The 20,230-nt window shown below is 36.5% G+C and overlaps 2 protein-coding genes across 4 annotated transcripts in view; one reads left to right on the top strand and one right to left on the bottom strand.

The window, feature by feature from the left end:
- IFT80 (intraflagellar transport 80) overlaps window positions 1–20,230 on the bottom strand; it is a 114,376-nt gene that overhangs the window by 8,201 nt on the left and 85,945 nt on the right. For all 3 annotated transcript variants that reach the window (XM_044251697.1, XM_044251698.1, XM_044251699.1), the window contains exons 13-19: window positions 13,969–14,033; window positions 11,295–11,430; window positions 10,730–10,877; window positions 7,437–7,608; window positions 6,504–6,593; window positions 6,232–6,404; window positions 950–1,073 (exon numbers count right to left, since the gene is read on the bottom strand). In XM_044251697.1, coding sequence (XP_044107632.1) covers window positions 950–1,073; window positions 6,232–6,404; window positions 6,504–6,593; window positions 7,437–7,608; window positions 10,730–10,877; window positions 11,295–11,430; window positions 13,969–14,033 — 908 coding nt within the window. The remainder of the gene's footprint in view (window positions 1–949; window positions 1,074–6,231; window positions 6,405–6,503; window positions 6,594–7,436; window positions 7,609–10,729; window positions 10,878–11,294; window positions 11,431–13,968; window positions 14,034–20,230) is intronic.
- LOC122908653 (39S ribosomal protein L23, mitochondrial-like) lies at window positions 5,315–5,779 on the top strand. Its single transcript, XM_044251700.1, has one exon. The coding sequence runs from the start codon at window positions 5,315–5,317 to the stop codon at window positions 5,777–5,779; it is 465 nt and encodes a 154-aa protein (XP_044107635.1).

Genomic DNA, 20,230 nt, shown 5'->3' on the forward strand with positions numbered 1-20,230 from the left:
AATGAATAAAAGGCTACAAAAATCAACCTGTTCACAGAGCTGGGAGCAAGGCTGCCCCTGTCTTGGGATTACAAGGCTCCTGGGTCTGCATGGCTAGAGGTGAACCGTTTATTCTGTAGTCTGAGCCTAGATGGATCTAAGCCAGTGGCGAACAACAGTCCTGCTCTAGGTACCTAGGCAAACTGCTCCACCTCTCCTTGTCGGCTGATATATACTGGAATGACTTTCTTCTAATTATAGTGATGAAACCTCAGATTCTGGCAGGGATTTGAAAGGCAAAAGTTTAGCCTTCTTTAGTTCTAGGCAGTGAGGTCTCCCTGGGCTAGGCCCTTCTCCAGGTGCGAACCAGCTCCCTAAAATTTTGCAAAGTGACAAAGTATCCATTTTCTGGCCAATGCCCTGTGTGTTTATGTATCTCCCCTGGAGCAGAGGGGCAGCTAGTAGAAGACAAAATACAGGAGTCAGAAACCTTTATCCCAGCCATTTATATTGTTTATATAAAAATATCAATTAGCACCCAACTTTAACACAAATTAAATAAAATGAAAACAGACTTGAGTTAATCAAAACATGGCTCTACAGCGCGCCTAGGTGGCTCAGTTGGTTAAGCACCTGCCTTCAGCTCAGGTCCTGATCCTGGAGTCCCAGGATCAAGCCCAGTGACTGGCTCCCTCTCCCTCTGCCCCTCCCTCTACTTGTGCTCTGTCTCTCTCATTCTCTCTCAAATAAATAAATAAAATCTTGAAAAACAAAATAAAACATATGGCTTTAAGATTCTGGAAAAAAATCAGTACTATAATTACAGAGTTAAAATAAGACTATAATATCATAAGGCAAAAGTTATTTTTTAGAGATTTGGTATGAATTATTCCAATTTTGTCTTATTAAAATAAATATATACACTTATAAAGTGCATATACATTATCATAAAATACAGTATAATACTTACACCTTCTGCATACTGCAAATATCGTTTATTAGTTTCCTGTTTACCAAATGTCTCCAAAAACTTTTGACGGTAAGCAAGAACTGTATCAACATGTGTTTTGTATTTTACAGCCAATTCAAGTGCCCTATAATGAGAAACAAAACAGATTACCAGCATTGCCTGTATTAGCATCAATACACAGTAGAGTTTTGGGATAAGACAGTGGGACAAATGGTCTATGTTGGTCCCTCCCCACTCATTCCTCAATATGGAACACACCATTCCCTACCTCACCCATCTTGCAAATTCCTACTTATACTTCAAATTCCTACTTACACTACATATACTTCCAGGTTCAGATCAAACATGATCTCTTCTCCCTGATCAACTTCCTTTGCAGAAATAAACGACCATTTTCTTATCTGTGTTCCATAACATTTTACGCATACTATTATTTCTACAGCACTACTTACAGTATATTATTATTATTTATGAGTCTGTCTCTTCTATAACCTACATATTTATTGAAGGGAAATCCAAGTTTTATTTCTCTTTGGTGAGTACTCCAGAGTATATGTATGATCAACGTTCATTGAAAAATTCATTGAAATCATAATAAAATTCACGTGAATGGACTATCCCCCCAATGTAAGTGGTTTAACCATCTTAACCATTTTTTAAATCTATAATTTATTGTTCTAGAATTTATCTAAAGTCTAGAATTTATTCTGCTTAATAGTCAATTAAATACTGATATCCTTTATGTTATAACACAGCAAATTTAAAATATAAAACTAAAATTTGTGGATAATAAAAATCTGACAAATGCCTTTTGCCATTTGGTTCTTAGAAAAAGTTAATAGCCATTTAAAATTTATAATCCAATTAATATGTATCAATACTATATTGTTCACTGTAATCTTGTTATGTGTGTTTTTTAAAAAGATTTTATTTATTAGAGAGCAAGTGAGTGAGAGCATGAAAGGGAGGAGGGTCAGAGGGAAAAGCAGACTCCCGTGGAGCAGGGAGCCTGATGTAGGGCTCAATCCTGGGGTTCCAGGATCATGACCTGAGCTGAAGGCCAATCTCAACAGACTGAGCCACCCAGGTAACCTGTAATCTTGTTTCTAAGTATGATGTTAAAGCACATTCTTTTTCAAGTTCCCTTGTCTCCTAATATGACATATTACTTCTGAATAGGCCAGTCATGATTTATTTATCAGACGCAAATATTATAAATCTGTTCTTTTAGACAACAGTAACTACTGACTAGATTTTTTGCAACATGTGACCCTTCAGTAGGAAAATGTGTTTCATTTTTAGCATGCTTTGATTTGGCCTAAACATTCACTTTAAAAAGTATTTTAGATATGCCCTGTGCATTAATTGACAGTTGGTAGACAATTGAAAGAAATATTAAAGACAATATAATTTTTTAATTTTTTTTTTTTTAAGATTTTATTTACTTATTTGACAGAGAGAGATCACAAGTAGGCAGAGAGGCAGGCAGAGAGAGGAGGAGGAGGAAGCAGGCTCCCTGCCGAGCAGAGAGCCCGACGCGGGACTCGATCCCAGGACCCCGAGATCATGACCTGAGCCGAAGGCAGCGGCTTAACCCACTGAGCCACCCAGGCGCCCCTTAAAGACAATATAAAAATTACAAATATAAGTCATGTGTAATACAAATGATAATGCCAATATTCAGCACAATGATTTCTTAAAAAATGTATTTACATAAACCATATGGCTAACTCCAAGGATCAGTATTTGCTACCCATCACAAACTCCTCACTAAGTTCCCTCCTTCCTCTGTGACTTTAAGTCTTTCAGAGAAAAAGAGAATACATAGAAAAGAATGTAGAAGTACTGCAACATAGAAGAACGGAAGTGAAATGCAAGAAGGCAAAAACCAATTCACAAAGTCTCAAAAAATGAGCAGCAGAAATAAGGATGTTTAATCCTTCTAATCCTGTCTCTATCACCCTCTATATATCCCTAAGGCTCTGTCTCCAATGTGGATGTGTGAGTGGAGAGTCTGGCGAACCAGCCCTTTGGCACCTGAAATATGCCATTTCCTCCTCCTTTTTTTATGACTGAGCAAAACTGGGGAAGGAATTTTTGTTGTGCCAAACCAGAAGTATTCCAAGTGGGGAATATGTAAGCATCTATTCTGGGTTGGGGCTTTTCAGAAAGAAAATTATCTCCAAAGAGGTAATTTGTTATGGAACATCAGTACATTTAATTATGCAGAAAAGATAAGAGTATGAGGTCTAATACTGCATTTAGATACTAGATGTTAAGTATTATCTATATGATAGTCATTATTATAAAATATGTATTATCTGATTGAAGAGCAATAGCTAATGGTAAACATTCAAATTATATGTGCTATTTTAAATGTTATCTAAAAGCATACACTGGGTAAAAAAATGTTTCTTTATCACACAGAGGAGGGAATTCACTCCAAATTATATAAGGGTTATGGGAACAGCCTGTCTCTAGTTTTAAAATGGTTATTTGGCAACCAAACAAATGTGACATTAGATTATGGTGCTGGAATAAATCCATGTATCCTCTCTGATTTTAAATAGAAGGAAGTTATATAAAAAGATTTTATAACTTCAAAATATGATCTTTTATATAACTTGAATGAAGCAAAATCACTTTATATAACTGGTAGAAGTAGAAAAATTATTTTTTTACTAATACTTACATAAAATTTCTACCTCTTTTAACTTCAATTTTTGAGAACAGACTACCACCAAATGTCCAAAGTGAACATCAAATAGATGACTTGCTTACCTACAACTCTTTAAGGGTTGTAACCTACTAGGTTGCAGGTAACTTTCTTTTTCCCTTTTTTTGTTTTTTTAAGATTTTATTTATCCTTTTGAGACAGAGAGATACAGAAAGTGAGAGAGCATGAGCAGGGGGAGAGGCAGAGGGAAAGGGAGATGCAGAGTCCCCGCTGAGCTGGGAGCCTGATGTGCGGCTTGATCCCAGAACTCCAGCATCATGACCTGAGCCAAAGGCAGATGCTTAACCATCTGAGCCACCCTGGTTGCAGGTAATTTTCAAATTCAAATAGGAATGACAGAAATACAAACCAGCAGGACTGTACTTCTCAAATAGAATAACATATATTAACAAAATGAAATCTGTTCCCTTCTAAAGGACTTAAATAAATATAGAAATTCAGGGATCGGAAAAGCAATGTAATATATTTTTCATCCAATCCTTAAATTCTATCCTTCTAGAATTCTAATTAATTAATGGATCTGGTAATGATCATTAATTAATTCATTCCAATTAATGGATCTGGGTAATGATCAACAGAAAAAGACAGGCAACCAGTCACTGTGAAAATATATTGAATACCACCTCTGACTGAGCCTTACTAAAAGGAAAAAAAAAAGTTAAACTCGAATCTAATCAAGTTTCTAGATTCAACACCAATATGGCTAATTCAAGGGGCAGAGGAACATGTCAAATGTCACCACAAAGATGTAATTAACAGAATCCAGACTATGGGAAAACTCTATTGGCCCAGTTTCTGCAGTGGGAAAATTACAAGAAAACACAAGAAAGAGGAAAACCTATTAAGATGAAAAGAAACTTGAGAACACATCAATCAATCATAAGGTATGGACCTTTTGTGGATCCTGAACAAAACAAACCATAAAACAAATCAAAACATTCACGAGACAATCAAAGAAATAACAACACTGAATAGAATTATTGTTAATTCTTTAAAATGTGACCATGGTACTGTGGCTAGATTTTTTTAAAAAACCTTGAGATACATACTGAAATATTATAGATAAAGTGATCTGATTACTCGGATCTGCTTTTAAAAAAATAGTAGGGTAGAGGTTGAGAGAGACAAGATGATGAAAGACATTTCAAACCTGGAAAAATCAGCATGCCAATTTTATAATGTAATTTCAGGTGTATATAAGCCCTATAGCTTTTTTTTTTTTTTTTTTTTTTTACGAAGAGACATATCTGAGAGAATGACCTAATATGTCAGAGAGAAGAAGCATGCCACTTTGTTTTGAAAGCAATCTGTGTTGAAGCCTAATGCAGAGAAGGCTACTACTGTGCACTCCTCATTTCAAATCCTACTGCCTTTCTTCCTTAGCATCATAAATCTCTTCTCATGGCTGTACCTCTCCCTGCCAATATGACTGCTTCATCCCAGTTTTTCAGCAGATTTCTCCTCTTTAGCCCATCCCATAAACGTAGTTGATCTTCTTACTCTACACATTTCCCAAGTAACTGCATCCATTCTTCTGCCTTTAAGTGCTATCCATTTACTGATGACTCCTAAATCTACGTCCCCAGTTCAAATCTATCTCCTGAGCGTCCGCGGCCCAGAAACCGGCGATGGCGCGGAACGTGCTGTACCCCCTGTACCAGCTGGGTAACCCCCAGCTCCGCGTCTTCCGAACAAACTTCTTCATTTGGCTGGTGCGGCCCAGCATGGCCCAGCCTGAGGACACCATGCAGTTTCAGTTTCGGATCCCCATGGAGATCACCAGGGTGGACCTCCGGAATTACCTTGAGCGTATCTACAACATGCCTGTGGCCACCGTGCGGACAAGGGTGCAGCATGGTTCCAACAGGAAGAGGGACCACAGGAACGTCAGGGTAAAGAGACCAGACTACAAGGTGGCCTATGTGCTGGTCTATGGACAGACCTTCACGTTCCCCGACCTGTTTCCGGAGAAAAAGAGCCCCGACAGCAGCCCCAGCGGCGACAACGTCCAGGACAAACTCCTGGAGGAGCAGCGGCAGAGGCAGAGCCAGGATCCCTGGCGCAGCGGCCTGCCCAACTGGTTCGGCCTGTAACGGCCCCAGTAAAGTCCCACGTGTGGAACCAAAAAAAAAAAAAGAGGGGCGTGCATGGCCTCCGTGGACCCATCACAGCGCTCCCTGGGCGATTATCACATCTCTATCTCCTCACAAATACTTCAAATCCAACATGCCTAACACTGAATTCATTATATTCCCTTCCAAATCCACTAATAATACCACCATCTATCCAGTTATTGAAGTCAGAAATTCGGGAGACATCCTAGCCTCTCTTTTCTTCTTCACACTTCAACTTCTAATCAATCGCAAGTTTAGAGAAGGCATAAATCTTCAATGGCAAACTCCTCACAAATAGAAATGTGAATAAATTCTTCTGTGATGTTAAGAAAACTATTAAGTACAGTGGAAAATGTAATTTTCCAAGTGGTAGACAGAAGAATATATTAAGATCAGTTGGGTTTTAGAATTGATGAAAAAATTTTTATTACCTTTCCCAGTTATAGAGATTGATATTGATCTGGATTGCTTGATAAACAAGGCCAGCCTGAAGAAGTATCATTTCAGCCTCCTGTATATTCCCACTAAGCATTAATATGTGAGCCATTTTTGATTCTTTAGATGGAAGCTCTTTTATAGAATTAATGTACTGAACCTTATCAATCTAAAAAAAGAAAACAATATACAAAGTGGATAGTGACAGCAATGTAACAAATTATGGTAAGAAAAACCACAAACATACAGATAAGTAAACATTATTTACTTCACCAATTGCTGCGTAGGCTATTTCTGCAGTGGTCATATCTCTGTTAGCAACTGCCATAGCAGCTAGGCAAGCCCACATGGTTTGCTCCTAAAGTGAAATAGGAGAACAATTATTTCAATGATAAGCAGAACTGCCTTAAAATAAGCAATGATTTAAAATACATTAAAGTTGCTTTTGAATGAAAAAATTAAACTTTGCTGAGCATGGCACTTTAAAAACTACTGATTTAATTAATGATGTGGAACTACTTTGTGTGACTACTTTGTTGAAATACGTTAATAATACATAAAGAATTTCTTTTGAATAAAATTTCTGCAAATTTTCATTTCTAATTATCAAAGATTTATTTTTGAACTTCTGACATACTTTTAAGATAATTAAGGGTTATAAACCCTCCAGTCTTTTTGATGAGGTCAAAGAATTTAACTTACAAGGAACCAGAGAAATAGGTTCTCAGACAATGCTATTATCGCAGATTGCCATCAACAACTCATTGTAAGGGAAAGCATCTAAAAGTCATTTTAAAAGTGTATTCTAAGGGCTGCTAAGCCATGTAAAATTAAAAAGTTCTGTGGTCAAATATACTTGAAAAAACTGGATTCAACCAAGCTGGGAACTGCTGATCTAAAGTAGAGGTTCTTAACGTTAAGTGTACAAACCATCTGAGGAATTAAAAAATATGCCTAGGATTCATCCCAGATCGAATAAATTAAAATCTCTGTGGTGGTAAAACTTAGGAATCATTTAATCTATAGCTTCTTCCAAAATAAATCACACAGCAGTATCTATCCCCTTGTATTGCTTATGTTTTCACTCATTAAAAAGACCCATGATTTTTCCAGCCCTAAGCTGTTATCATTTCTTATTTTGTACAAAGACATATGTAAATATGCAATATATACAAAATTAGGGATCTAAAATGTAAAGTACCTTAACAAAGCGACAAAGTCTTACAGCATCTTCCCATTTTGAACTGCTTACATATTCATGGAGAATAGCAGGATATGGTGATATGCTGATGTGAACCAGTGAGCCATCAGCTCTTCTTATAGTTACTTGATTTCCAACAAAACTCACAATATGGGGATTTTTACTAAATTCACTGTTGGAAAAAAGCAAAGTATAATTTATGTTCTGAGCAAAATCTTTCATATACACTAAATTTGGGAAGTTTACCCTTCATACAGATATAAAGTCTCCAAATCTCCAAAATTCACCCACAAAAATGTTAACTCTAGGTAGAATGTATATATTTAAACAAACATTCAAATCTAATTTGCCATACTCTTGGAGCAAAATACAACAGTTTAATTTGGCAAAAATTATTACCTATTTGAGATAATGGCACAAAAATAAGATACTCAGATCAGTGGAACAGAGTAGAAAGCCCAGATATAGACCCGAAACTGTATGATCAAATAATCTTTAACAAAGCAGAACAAAATATCCAGTGGAAAAAAGACAGTCTCTTCAATAAATGGTGCTTGGAAAATTGGACAGCTATGTATAGAAGAAGGAAACTCAACCATTCTCTTATACCATATACAAAGATAAACTCAAAGTGGATAAAAGACCTCAACGTGAGGAAAAATCTATCAGAATGCTAGAGGAGAACATAGGCAGTAACCTCTTCGACATCGACCACAGCAACTTCAAGACATTTCTCCAAAGGCAAAAGGAAACACAAGCGAAAATGAACCTTTGGGACTTCATCAAGATCAAAAGCTTCTGCACAGCAAAGCAAACAGTCAACAAAACAAAGAGGTAACCCACGGAACGGGAGAAGATATTCGCAAATGACACTACAGACAAGGGGCTGATATCCAAGATCTATACAGAACTCCTCAAACTCAACACTCAACAGATAATCATGTCAAAAAATGGGCAGAAGACATGAACAAACACTTCTCCAAAGAAGACATACAAATGACTAATAGACACATGAAAAAATGTTCATCATTATTAGCCATCAGGGAGATTCAAATCAAAAGCACATTGAGATACGACCTTACACCAGTTAGAATGGCCAAAATTAACAAGACAGTAAACAGCAAGTGTTGGAAAAAATGTGGAGAAAGGGAACCCTCTTACACTGTTGGTGGGAAAGCAAGTTGGTGCAGCCACTTTGGAAAACAATGTGGAGGTTTCTTAAAAAATAAAAAATAGAGCTACCCTATGATCCTGCAATTGCACTACTGGGTATTTATCCCAAAGATACAGATGTAGTGAAAAGAAGGGCCATCTGTACCCTAATGTTCATAGCAGCAATGGTCATAGTTGCCAAACTGTGGCAAGAGCCAAGATGCCCTTCAACAGACGAATGGATAAAGAAGATATGGTCCATATATATAATGGAGTATTATGCTTCCATCAGAAAGGATGAATATCCAACTTTTGTATCAACATGGACAGGACTGGAGGAGATTACGCTGAGTGAAATAAGTCAAGGAGAGAGAGTCACTTACTTGTGGTTTCACTTACTTGTAGAGCATAAGAAATAACATGGAGGACGTTGGGAGATGGAGAGGAGAAGTGAGTTGGGGGAAATTGGAAGGGGAGACGAACCATGAGAACCATGAGAGACTGTGGACTCTGAGAAACAAACTGAGGGTTTTGGAGGGAAGAGGGTAGGGAGTTGGATGAGCCTGGTGGTGGGTATTAAGGAGGACACGTATTGCATGGAGCACTGGGTGTGGTGCATAAACAATGAATCTTGGAACACTGAAAAAATAAAATTAAATTTAAAAAATTAAAAAAAAAAGAAATGGCAATTTGCAAATGAGTTATGAGGGATTTTTAAGCAGTGCATCATGACTACTAACAGGGACAAAATAGCCAATGGTTTATCTAGGGAGATCTGGAACCTCTATCCCCAGAAGTGTTTTAACATCAACCTGATAAACAGTAAAAGATTACTGTGAAATATCATTGAAAGTGGAGGTAGATTGGGGGGAAAAAATCTCAGGAATCCCTCTCAAGCTCATTAGTACATCATTTTCCCCTCATTTGTTGGTCACAGAAAATGATGAGTTTTAAAATCCTTCCTAATTTTCATTTTATTTCTATCCTCATTTTCACAAATTGTAATGTGATGTATTATGATGTAATACTGGTGAAACACACAGAATTTGTTTAGAAAAGGGGCGCCTGGGTGGCTTAGTGGGTTAAAGCCTCTACCTTCGGCTCAGGTCATGATCCCAGGGTTCTGGGATCGAGCCCCGCATCGGGCTCTCTGCTTAGCAGGGAGCCTGCTTCCTCCTCTCTCTCTGCCTGCTTCTCTGCCTACTTGTGATCTCTGTCTGTCAAATAAATAAATAAAATCTTTAAAAAAAAAAAAAGATTTAAAAAAAATTATTACGTATTTGAGAGCTATGCTTAAAAGTATTTGAAATAAACTTTACCCCCCTAAGTCTTAAGGTAAATTATACAAATGTTTAAAAATCTCGGCATTCACTTTTGAAAGTATATACCAATAAAAAATTAAGGTGATTCCAAGGCTCTTAATAAAAAGAGATGAACTTCAAAAGACTAACTTCTCTTCATTAGTTTAAATACTTTTAAAATGATCCTCTCTGGTTTTGCTAAAGTTATGAACTGAATATTAAAATGAACTCAGAATAGATTTGAAAGTTAAGCTAAGGTTTGGAGCTAAGAAGCTTTGTATTCTTATTTTGTCAAGAGTGAGAGATCTTGTTATTTCTTAGAGAATTTAGGAATATACATGTATTTTCTGAAGACTGTAAAATTAAAAAAAAACCTCTTCAGTAGCCTTATATAGTTTTTCTATCTTTAATATTAATTTAAAAATTCAATTCTAGAAACACATACAGTCCTGTAAGTATGATAATAATTTGTAATTTATGATAATCTGAGAAAGAATAAAGGTTGACACATTTTTTATATCACTGAAAAATCTTAACAATGTCCATATTAAAACCACTAAAACACACTGGAAAAAACTACCTGAGTTACATTAAACAACCTCAGGCTTGAAAATTATATAAGGAAAACTATATCCAAAGAAGGAACAAATAAATATAATAGTATTATACAATACTTTCAAATTGACCCCAACACTTAAAACTCATTAAGCTAGCATTAGCTAAGCAATTTCATTGACTGAGTAGATTGAAAGGTACCTTGCGGGATTGAAATTATAGGGGCAAAACATGACACTTTAGAGTTATTTATCACAACAAATAATTCCAGCAGTAAAATGTTACCTTGCATCCCTTTCAAATAATGTTTTAGGCAAAATGTCTCTGTCCACATAAACCGTATTGGGGTAATACCACACTGTAAATCGAGTATCTTGAAGTCCACAAAGGATATTACATGTATCACTCCAGGCCAAAGTATGCACCATTGTTCCTTATTTTAAAAAGAATGTTAAGGTACTATTAGTTCCACTACAGTAAGTATTAAAAATACTTTAAAAAATAAACTGACATACAGGACCCCTTCTAACTTCGGTAGGTATGGCAATATTTTCAGATCATTTAATGGTGAAAATGTGCAAAAAGTTATTTAAAAATGTATGGAAATATTTGAGTATTTTATCTAGAACCATTATGTTTCAATTTATAAGTATTTCTTTCAATGCTAATGTAGCTGTAGCAGCTAAAGACTTGCTATTTAAGTGGTGTTAAGTAGTTAAGAAAGGTTATACTAAAGCATTATTCACAGATTAATTCAAGCAAGTATGCTACTTAGTATAAATATGACAGAGTAGATTCAAGAAAATTCAAAGTAATCAAATTTTAAATGTATTATTTTAAATTATTTTACCAAGTTTGATAATTTGTTCTTCCTTCCCAAATCGTTTCACTGAAGTGATACAGAGATCTCTATTTTTATCAATGAAGGCAATTTTTCTATCATTGGTAAGTCCCTTTTGATCCAGAGCAATTTCCAAAATTTCATTCTAAAATTTAGAAAAGTGAAAATACTGGATTAGCTTTAGTGCTTGAATCAGAACATTTAAATTATTTAATTACAAGAACATCTATTTACTTAAAGATCAATTAAATATCACTCCCTACTTGGAATGATAAAATGTCCCTGTTAAGTAATTTTAAACTACTGGTATAACTCAAAAGCTAAAGCACAGTTACTTTTTTTTTTTTAATTTACAAGGGAAAGATGCCCCTTAAAACACTACAAATAATGTGTATTTTTTTGAAACTTCATAAGCTGGGAAACATTTCTTTTTCTTAAGATGTGTTTATTTATTTATTTGAGAGAGAGTGTGTGCACCAGTGGGGGAAGAGGGAAAGGGAGAGAATCATCAGGCAGACTCCCGGTTGAGCTTGGAGCCCAACTTCATTCAGTGAGGAGGTGGGGCTCAGCCCTATGACCCAAGAAATAATGACCTGAGCCAAAACCCAGTCAGATGCTCAGCTCAACCAATGAGCCACCCAGATGCACCATGCTGAGAAACATTTCTATCTGTCCTCCTGTTTTACATTTAGTAGACGGAGTGAAAGGGGGAGACAAGTCTGAATATCACAAGAGAGGTCTACTTTAATTAATACATTCCATAACAAAATTTACTCTAAATAGAAAGCCTATAATTTTAAAAGATTTTTAAGAGTAGATTTATGAAAATATCTTATGTTTTTAGGGTTTTAGATTTTACACATTCATTCATATTTCCTGTGAAACAGGAAACTACCTTGTATTGTAGATACAAGGAACTATACTATACAAGGTACAAGGTACTTTACCTTGTAAAGTAAGTAGTCCTATATTTACTCTATAGACAAGAAGACTGACATGTATAGCCATTAAGTGATTTCGCTCAGAAAAACTAGTGACAAGCATATCCAGAATTTAAAATTCAGATTTCTGACTTTAAGATTAGTGTTCTGTCCATATAACAAAGTATTTCTGGCATACTGCATTATCTTACACTATTACACTAGCTAGTTAAAGGACTTTCCTTATATGGTTCAGTGTGGATTCATTTCAACTGAATCCAAGAGGGATTTATTTACTACTTACTGTCTTAAGACTTGTTAAGACTTTTTTATTTTTTTAGACTTGCTAGGATTTATTTTGGGCTTTTTTGAAGGTATAATAGTACCTTAAATGTCCCATCATTTGGACACAGGTCAAATAAATTGATACACCCATAAAATGTTATACTGTATGGTGAGGGGAAAAGGATTGGGAAAGTACTTTATGTACTGATACAGAAAGATCTCCAGGAACAGTTTATGTGAGAAAAGCAACATACAGAGTTGAATGTCACATTTTTGTAAAAGAGGTGGAAAAGAACATGTATCAGTTTTGTTTATATATATGCTCTAAAAAAGTTTCTGGAAGGAAAATGGAGTTTAATAATGGTTGCTACTAAATGCCTGGATGGCTCAGTGGGTTAAGCCCCTGCCTTCAGCTCAGGTCATGATCTCAGGGTCCTGGGATCGAGTCCTGAATCGGGCTCTCTGCTTGGCAGGGAGCCTGCTTCCTCCTCTCTCTCTGTCTGTCTCTCTGCCTACTTGTGATCTCTGTCAAATAAATAAAAATCTTACCAAAAAAAATAATGCTTGTTACTTATTTGGTGGAACAGAATTGTACTGATAAGAAACAGGTATAGTAGGGAGACTTTTTCCCTGTATACTTTATGCTTTTTTGTTTCTGAACCTTATGAGTTTACTTGTTATTCAAACTCAAACTAATAATTACAAAAAGAGGAAAATAAAATACAGACTAATGCTTCACTAGTGGCATTGAACAATAAAGTTAAAAACATATCTAAACCTGAATATATCTCTTATTAGAATAAATAAAATGTGCTCCTTTATTTTAATGCTAAAAATCAAAAACCAATAAGTAACTTCAAGATCTTTTTGTCCTTCTATAGAATTTTTTTTTCAGTTTAACTACAGTGTTAAAACCTAAAAGAAAATGCTGGCTAAAGATTGGTCAGTGGGAAAACTGCAAGTTCTTTAGAAAAGCAACACATTTTTATTTACTGGTAAGTACTAAAAGTTTAATCAAAATAGAATATTTTATTAAAAAGCAGTAAATAGCCTTAATAAAGACATATAAATCAGATTATTTTATCCATTTAATTTGTATATATAGCTTTCCATTACAGAGTTTACTAGTGTTCAGTCTTTGTGACATTTTTAGGCAAAATACTCTAGTAGAATGCAACTGGGTTTAAATATAAAACTGATTTCTAGGGTTGCCTTGCTGGCTCATTCAGAAGAGTATGCAACTCTTGATCTTGGGGTCATGAATTCAAGTCCCCTGTGGGGTTATAAAGATTACTTAAAAATGAATAAATAAATTAAAACTTAAAAAATAAAAATAAAGTGGAGGATGAAGCAATTACTATAGATAACTTAAAAAATTAATTTCTATGTTTTTTGACTTAAAATGAAAACATTAATTTTAAAAAGTGGCTATTTTTAAACAGTGGCTATTTACATTAGAAGTAGCTAATGTCCATTACCTTATGAGAAAGAAGTTTCCCATCGCCTAATGGTTTTCCAGTTGATGCCTCAAAAAGGAAGATTACTTGGAAAAAAAAATTAAGCATGAGTTAACGTATTAAATTAGAATTTTTATCGGTAAACTTCAGTGTATTATTATATCCTAATGAGAAATTATTTAACCCTCTAAACCATAGAGTATCTATCAGCATAGAAGAGCAGCAGCATCAAATTCCTACTTATCAATGGGGTTATACCTCTTAAAAAACAGTGGAACTGAATTCTTCTTCCTAAAACATATTCCCTATTTAGAATAGTTATTAATGTAATGGTATGGCTTCACTCCTCCATAAGATCTACAATGGCAAGTCCAAATCTAGATGTAATTTGTAATTTTCAGAACTCTGATTTGGACAAATATAATATCAGACAATCATATTTCACAAAAGAAAAATGTGCCAAGTGTCTACTATAATACCAGGCAATGTGTCATGTACTGTTTAATTCTCTGGGGTCAGTGCACAGTTCCTTGTGGTATAATTAGTAGTTTTTCTGGGTTTTGTCCTGGGTTCCTTGCAGGGACCTTCAACAACCCTTGGAATTTCCTGAGTGATTAGGAATGTCTTAGTTATACTGGTGGGGAGACTCTTGGTGAGCCCCTATATAGCTTCAAAATAGGAGATGGGTCATCAGAAAGCCTAAGCATATTCAGTTCCCTGAACTCTGGGGATAGGGAGATTAGATTGGGGGGTTGGAAATTGAGTTCAGTCATGTGGCCAATAATTTAATTAATCATGCCCATGTAATAAAAATCCCATAAAAACTCAAGGTTGCTTCCTCATTGGTGAACATAACTGATATACTGGGAGGGTGATGTGTCCTGATTTCATGAGAAGGCATAGAAGTTCTGTGTTCCTTCCCAGGCCTCGCCCTATGTGTATCCTTTATAATAAAACTATAATTCTAAGTATAGCATCTTCCTGAGATCTGTGAGTCATTTTAGCAAATTATCCAACTTGAGGGGGCCACCAGAGTCCCTGAATTTGTAGCCAGTCAGTCAGCAAAATGGGTTGGTCTGGGGCTCCCTGAAGCTTGTGGCCAGTGTCTGAAATGAGGAAAGTCTTGAGGAGAACTTTGCCTTTAAGCCCTGGGGTCTGCCCTAACTCCAGGTTGTTAGTATTAGAAATGACTGCAATATACCAGTTAAGGTAAAAATGAAATAGTAGGTGTCAGGAAGGGTGAGAATCACTGCAACAACCTTAATTCACTGAAACATGCGGTCTGGGAAGAGAAAGGATGAAAGAACAGGGGATGAGGAACCTCTGACTCTTAAAGGCAGCAGGATCATCCACAGTGTGAAACAGCAGCTAAGCTGCAATCAGCTGTGAGAAGTAAAAGTTACCTATGGAATTTTGAGATGATGGATCAATCTCCTGGGAAGCTGGCTCACTAGATGCATAAGAAAATGCAAAATAATTTGAAAAAGAGAAAATATACAATCCCATGGTTATTATAATCTGTAATAGCTAAAATGAAAGTAAGAGATGGGCCAAATATAGATTCTGGACAGTCCCAATTACAGCCTCTGGTCCCAATGCTCCCACTGAAAGAGTATGTTGGAGAAAATCCTGATTCTGGTTAGCCTGAGGTATAGTGACTATCCTTAAGACTTCCCAAGGAAAAAGTTATGCTAAAAAAATCATGAAAAAGGCTAAAAGGGTTAGAGATAGACAGAGAGGAGCATCAAGGGCCTCATCCCAGCTAGGTGAAAATCTAAGAAATGGGATGAATAAAACAAACATTGATGGGGTTAAAAAAAAAAAAAAAAAAAAAAAAGGTTGGATGAACCAATGGGAAATCCCTGCTGTTCATCTAACATTGAAGGCCTTTAAATAAATCTGCTTTATTCATCCTAGTTTGGAGGAATTTGGAAAGCTATATGGCAAGAGAGCAAAAAGAAACCTCACCTCCAAGTGCCTGGGGCTATGGTTCCCCAATTTAATTAAGAGGTGGATTGATGAAAGGGTTTCTTGGCTCAACACTCTACTGGGGACACAAGGCCTTATGCACAGGAGTATGTAAAATGGTCAGGGAGTCCAAGAGAGAAGTTTCTAGGACCTCTTGTTATGAGAGTCCCATGCACTGTGGTACCAAAACCCACTGGTGAAGTTATAGTGAGGACTAAAATTAAATTGGAAGAACAGAGAAAAGCAAGGGTTAATATGAGTAAAGTGAAGCTTGGATGAAAATTGGAGTGTTTAAATGGGCTTCATGTGAAGAGGCTGTGTCTCCTTTACTTGAATGTTAGTGGGATTGGATATTGAGTCTGACTGAGGAATCCTTCCACTACCTAGTGCTGTAAAACTAAAACCTTTTGGCAAAGTCCTACTGGTGGTCAATTAGATTGAGAGATAAGAGAATACAAGAACTAATGGATTAAGATGAACATTTAAATGAAAATACACTTGAAGAAGCTTCATATGAAGCAGTTGTGTCTCTTTTACCTGTATGGGCTATAAGGACTGATATTGTGCCTAGCTGGGGAATGTTTCCCCTATCAAATATTATAAAACAAAAGGCATGAAAAACCCACCTCTCCAACAATATTAACTAGACATACAAAATGGGAACCAATGAGACTGCCCAAACATAGAGGTCTTATACCAAATGGTACCAAACAGAAGCTGGAGTGCTAATAAAGATACGTTCTCTGTACAGCAGTCTATGTGGAGTGTAGACTGGGGGGTGTGGGAGCACCTCCCAGTGATAGCTACTGGAACTCTATACAAGACAATTTCCATTTGGAGGAGCAATGACTAGCTTGCTACCAGACACTAAGTGAAACTGCCTCTGACTGAAAAACATAAAATAAGGATATCTTGGGTGATGTCAGAGAAATGCTCTAAGAGGAAGGCAGCGCCCAGGAGATTCTGTGATAGAACAGAAATGGTCTGAGCAGGAACACGCCATCAGGGCAACACATGGAGTTCCACAGCATGTTCATGAGCAGGTAGCCTGTCTGCCCCAAAATTAACTCTGGAACCATGTGAGGACCTGCAGGATTCTAGCATCACTCGCACAGAGCCTGTTAACAGCTCTCAACAGACCAAAAAACAGCTGCTTGGCTTATGGACGGCAGTTCCAACAGGAACACAAGACACTGGGTTTGGAAGGCCACCACTCGGATCACAAAAGGTAAAAACAAATTGGCTCAGCAAGCTGCACTGCATGCTGTTTACCCGTATGTCTGGATTTTGACCTACTCACAGGCACTGGAATGGCTTGGCCATACGGTGTGGTGGATGGGCAGTGGAACACTGGACTACGAACAGGGTGCTCTTCCAGGGCATGGCCATATGGAAATCGCTGTGAAAATCTGAAGGGTGCATTCAAACAGGCCATGTCAATGCCCATCAGAAGAACCCTCTTCCAGCATCAGAAGATGTTTACAAATGGTGAGCAGACACTCAAGTGTGCCACTTGAGGTAGTCACTGAGTTAATGAAGTGAGGGGACTGAAACAATGCGAGAGGGGTTGACTCTAAACATATTCCTTTTGCATCTATGGAGGCACAAAATACCAACAGGAACTGTTCTGTCTGCCAACAAGAGAGATTTAGGGACTGCAGATGGCTATGGGGAGGTTGCTCTGCAGGGAGTCGTTGTGCACAGCGGCAAGTCTGACTGATGCCTGGAGCACTGGGGACTACAAGTGGGTCCTGACAGAAATGGACACTGACTCTGGGCTGAGCTTTGCTTACCCGGTGGTAGAGGCAAAGGTTCAGAGTACTATGGAAGAACCGGAGTAGAAGGTATTGCACTGAGCTGGACCACTGAGTCACATTTCTTCAGACCAAGGAACACACTCTACAGCCCATCATGCCCAACAATGGGCAGAGACCCTTTCTGAGAGTAATAGTTTGGTAAAGAATTAGAATGGGCAATGAAAACAATGGTATTTTTAAATGGGGAAAAAGGTAATATAGGCATGAAGAATTAGCTTACAAGACTTCATGAGTGGGTACTGACACTCAACATGAAGGGAGCAAAGGGTATGTTCACACTAAATTCCTCTGCAGTTTCAGTGGAAATAAGGAATAGGGGGTGAGGAAGATGCTAGCATGACTATGCAGTTATTCCCACAAAAGGAGAATGCTGGTATGATGGCTATACTTTTTGCTTTCTTTCCCATATCACCTCAAATTTCTTTTTTTTACTAGATACAATGGTCTCAGGACCAAGGTTACAACTACAATTATCAGAAGCAGAAATGATTCCGAGGCATGAAACTATCTGTACTTTCAACTTTGAGGTCAGAATTTCCAAGGACCTGAGGTAATGGGTTGTGCTTCCATTCCAGCTGGTAAATACCAGGTTACATGTGAATGCAGCTATCCTGCCCAGTAGTAGAGACAGCCCACTAGTTCTTTATAAATGGAGAGAAGGAGAAATAGTATCTGAGAATAAAAGAATGACTAAATGGGTATGCAATGGAGGAAAACCAATATTTCATTAATGCTTCAGAAGAGTCTCCAAGCAAAAGCTGATATAATTTGTTTTTCAAGTATAGTTAGCATCAGTATTATATTTAGTTTTGAAGAAATAAATAAATTTTAAAACTGATATTATTTCTTAGCTCAAGTATACCAGATACCTAAAAAGGTGAAGCCAAGGAACACCTGGGTGGTACAGTGGTTAAGCATCTGACTCTTAGTTTTAGCACAGGTCCTGCTCTCATGGTTCATGAGATCGAGCCCTGCTTTGGTCTCTACACTCAGTGTAGGGTCTGCTTGGGATTCTCTCTCCTTCTCCCTCTGCCCCTCCACCTTGTGCTCTTTCTCTCCCTTAAAAAAATTAATAAACCTTTAAAAATTAAAAAAAAATGAAATAAATAGAAAGGTGAAGCCAACAAGACACTCATTTCAGACCTAAAGACACATGCACATTGAAAGTGAAGAGATGGAAAAAAATTTATGATGAAAAAGGAAGTGAAAAGAAAGCTGGGGTAGCAACACTTATATCAAAATAGACTTTTTAAAAAAAGACTGTAACAAGAGACAAAGAGACATTACTACATACATTACTACATTATGCTACATATGCTACATTATTACATAATGATAAAGGGAACAATCCAACAAGAAGATATAACAATTGTAAATATTTTTTAAAATTGTAAATATTTATGCACCTAACCTGGGAGCACTCACTACATAAAGCAGCTATTAACAGACACAAAGAAAAAATTGATAGTAATACAATAATAGTGGGGGACTTTAATACCCCACTTACATTAACGCATAGATCATCCAGAAAGAAAATCAACAAGGTAACAGTAGCTTTGAACAACATATTGAACCTGATGAATATAACAGATATATTCAGAAGATTCCGTCCAAAAAAACAGCAGAATACACATTCTTTTCAAGTGCTCATGGAACATTCTCCAGAATAGATCATATGTTAAGCTACAAAACAAGTCTCAACAAATTAAACAGGACTGAAATCATATCATGCATCTTTTCCAATGACAATGATATAAAACTAGAAATTAATCAGAAGAAAAAAATCTGGAAAGAACACCAAGAAATGGAGGTTAAATAGCATGTAACTAAATAATGAATGAGTCAACCAAGAAGACAAAGAGAAAATAAAAAATACATAGAGACAACTGAAAATACAATGGTCAAAATCTTTGGGATGCAACAAAAACTGTCCTAAGGGGTAAGATTATAACAGTATAGGCCTACCTCAAGAAGCAAGAAAAATCTCAAACAACCTAACCTGACATAGAAAGGAGCTAGGAAAAAAATAAATGAGCAAAGCCCAAAGCATGTAGAAGGAAAGAAATAATAAAGATTAGAGAATAAATATATGAAATAGAGTCTAAAAAAAAACAAAACAATGGAACAGACCGATGAAACCAGGAACTGGTTCTTTGAAAAGATCAACAAAATTGATAAACCTTTAGCTAGACTCGTTAAAAAAAAAAAGAAAGAAAGAAAGAGAAGATTGAAATAAATCAGAAATGAAAGAGAAATAACAAGTGACACTACAGAAATACAAAGATTATTAGAGAATATTATGAAAAATTATATGTCAAAGATTGGACAACCTAGAACAACCTAGAAGAGAGGATCAATTCCTAGAAACATATAACCTCCCAAAACTAAAGCTGGAAGAAAGAGAAAACTTGAATAAACTTATTAATAGCCATGAACTTGAATCAGTAATCAAAAAACTCCCCCAAACCAAAAGTCCAGGACCAGATGGCTTCACAGGT

The sequence above is a fragment of the Neovison vison genome, chromosome 6 (assembly GCF_020171115.1).
Source record: "Neovison vison isolate M4711 chromosome 6, ASM_NN_V1, whole genome shotgun sequence".
Taxonomy (NCBI): Eukaryota; Metazoa; Chordata; class Mammalia; order Carnivora; family Mustelidae; genus Neogale; species Neogale vison.

Bases quoted from the DNA above. Each gene is read 5' to 3' on its own strand.
- LOC122908653 (XM_044251700.1), top strand. From the start codon at position 5,315: ATGGCGCGGAACGTGCTGTACCCCCTGTACCAGCTGGGTAACCCCCAG.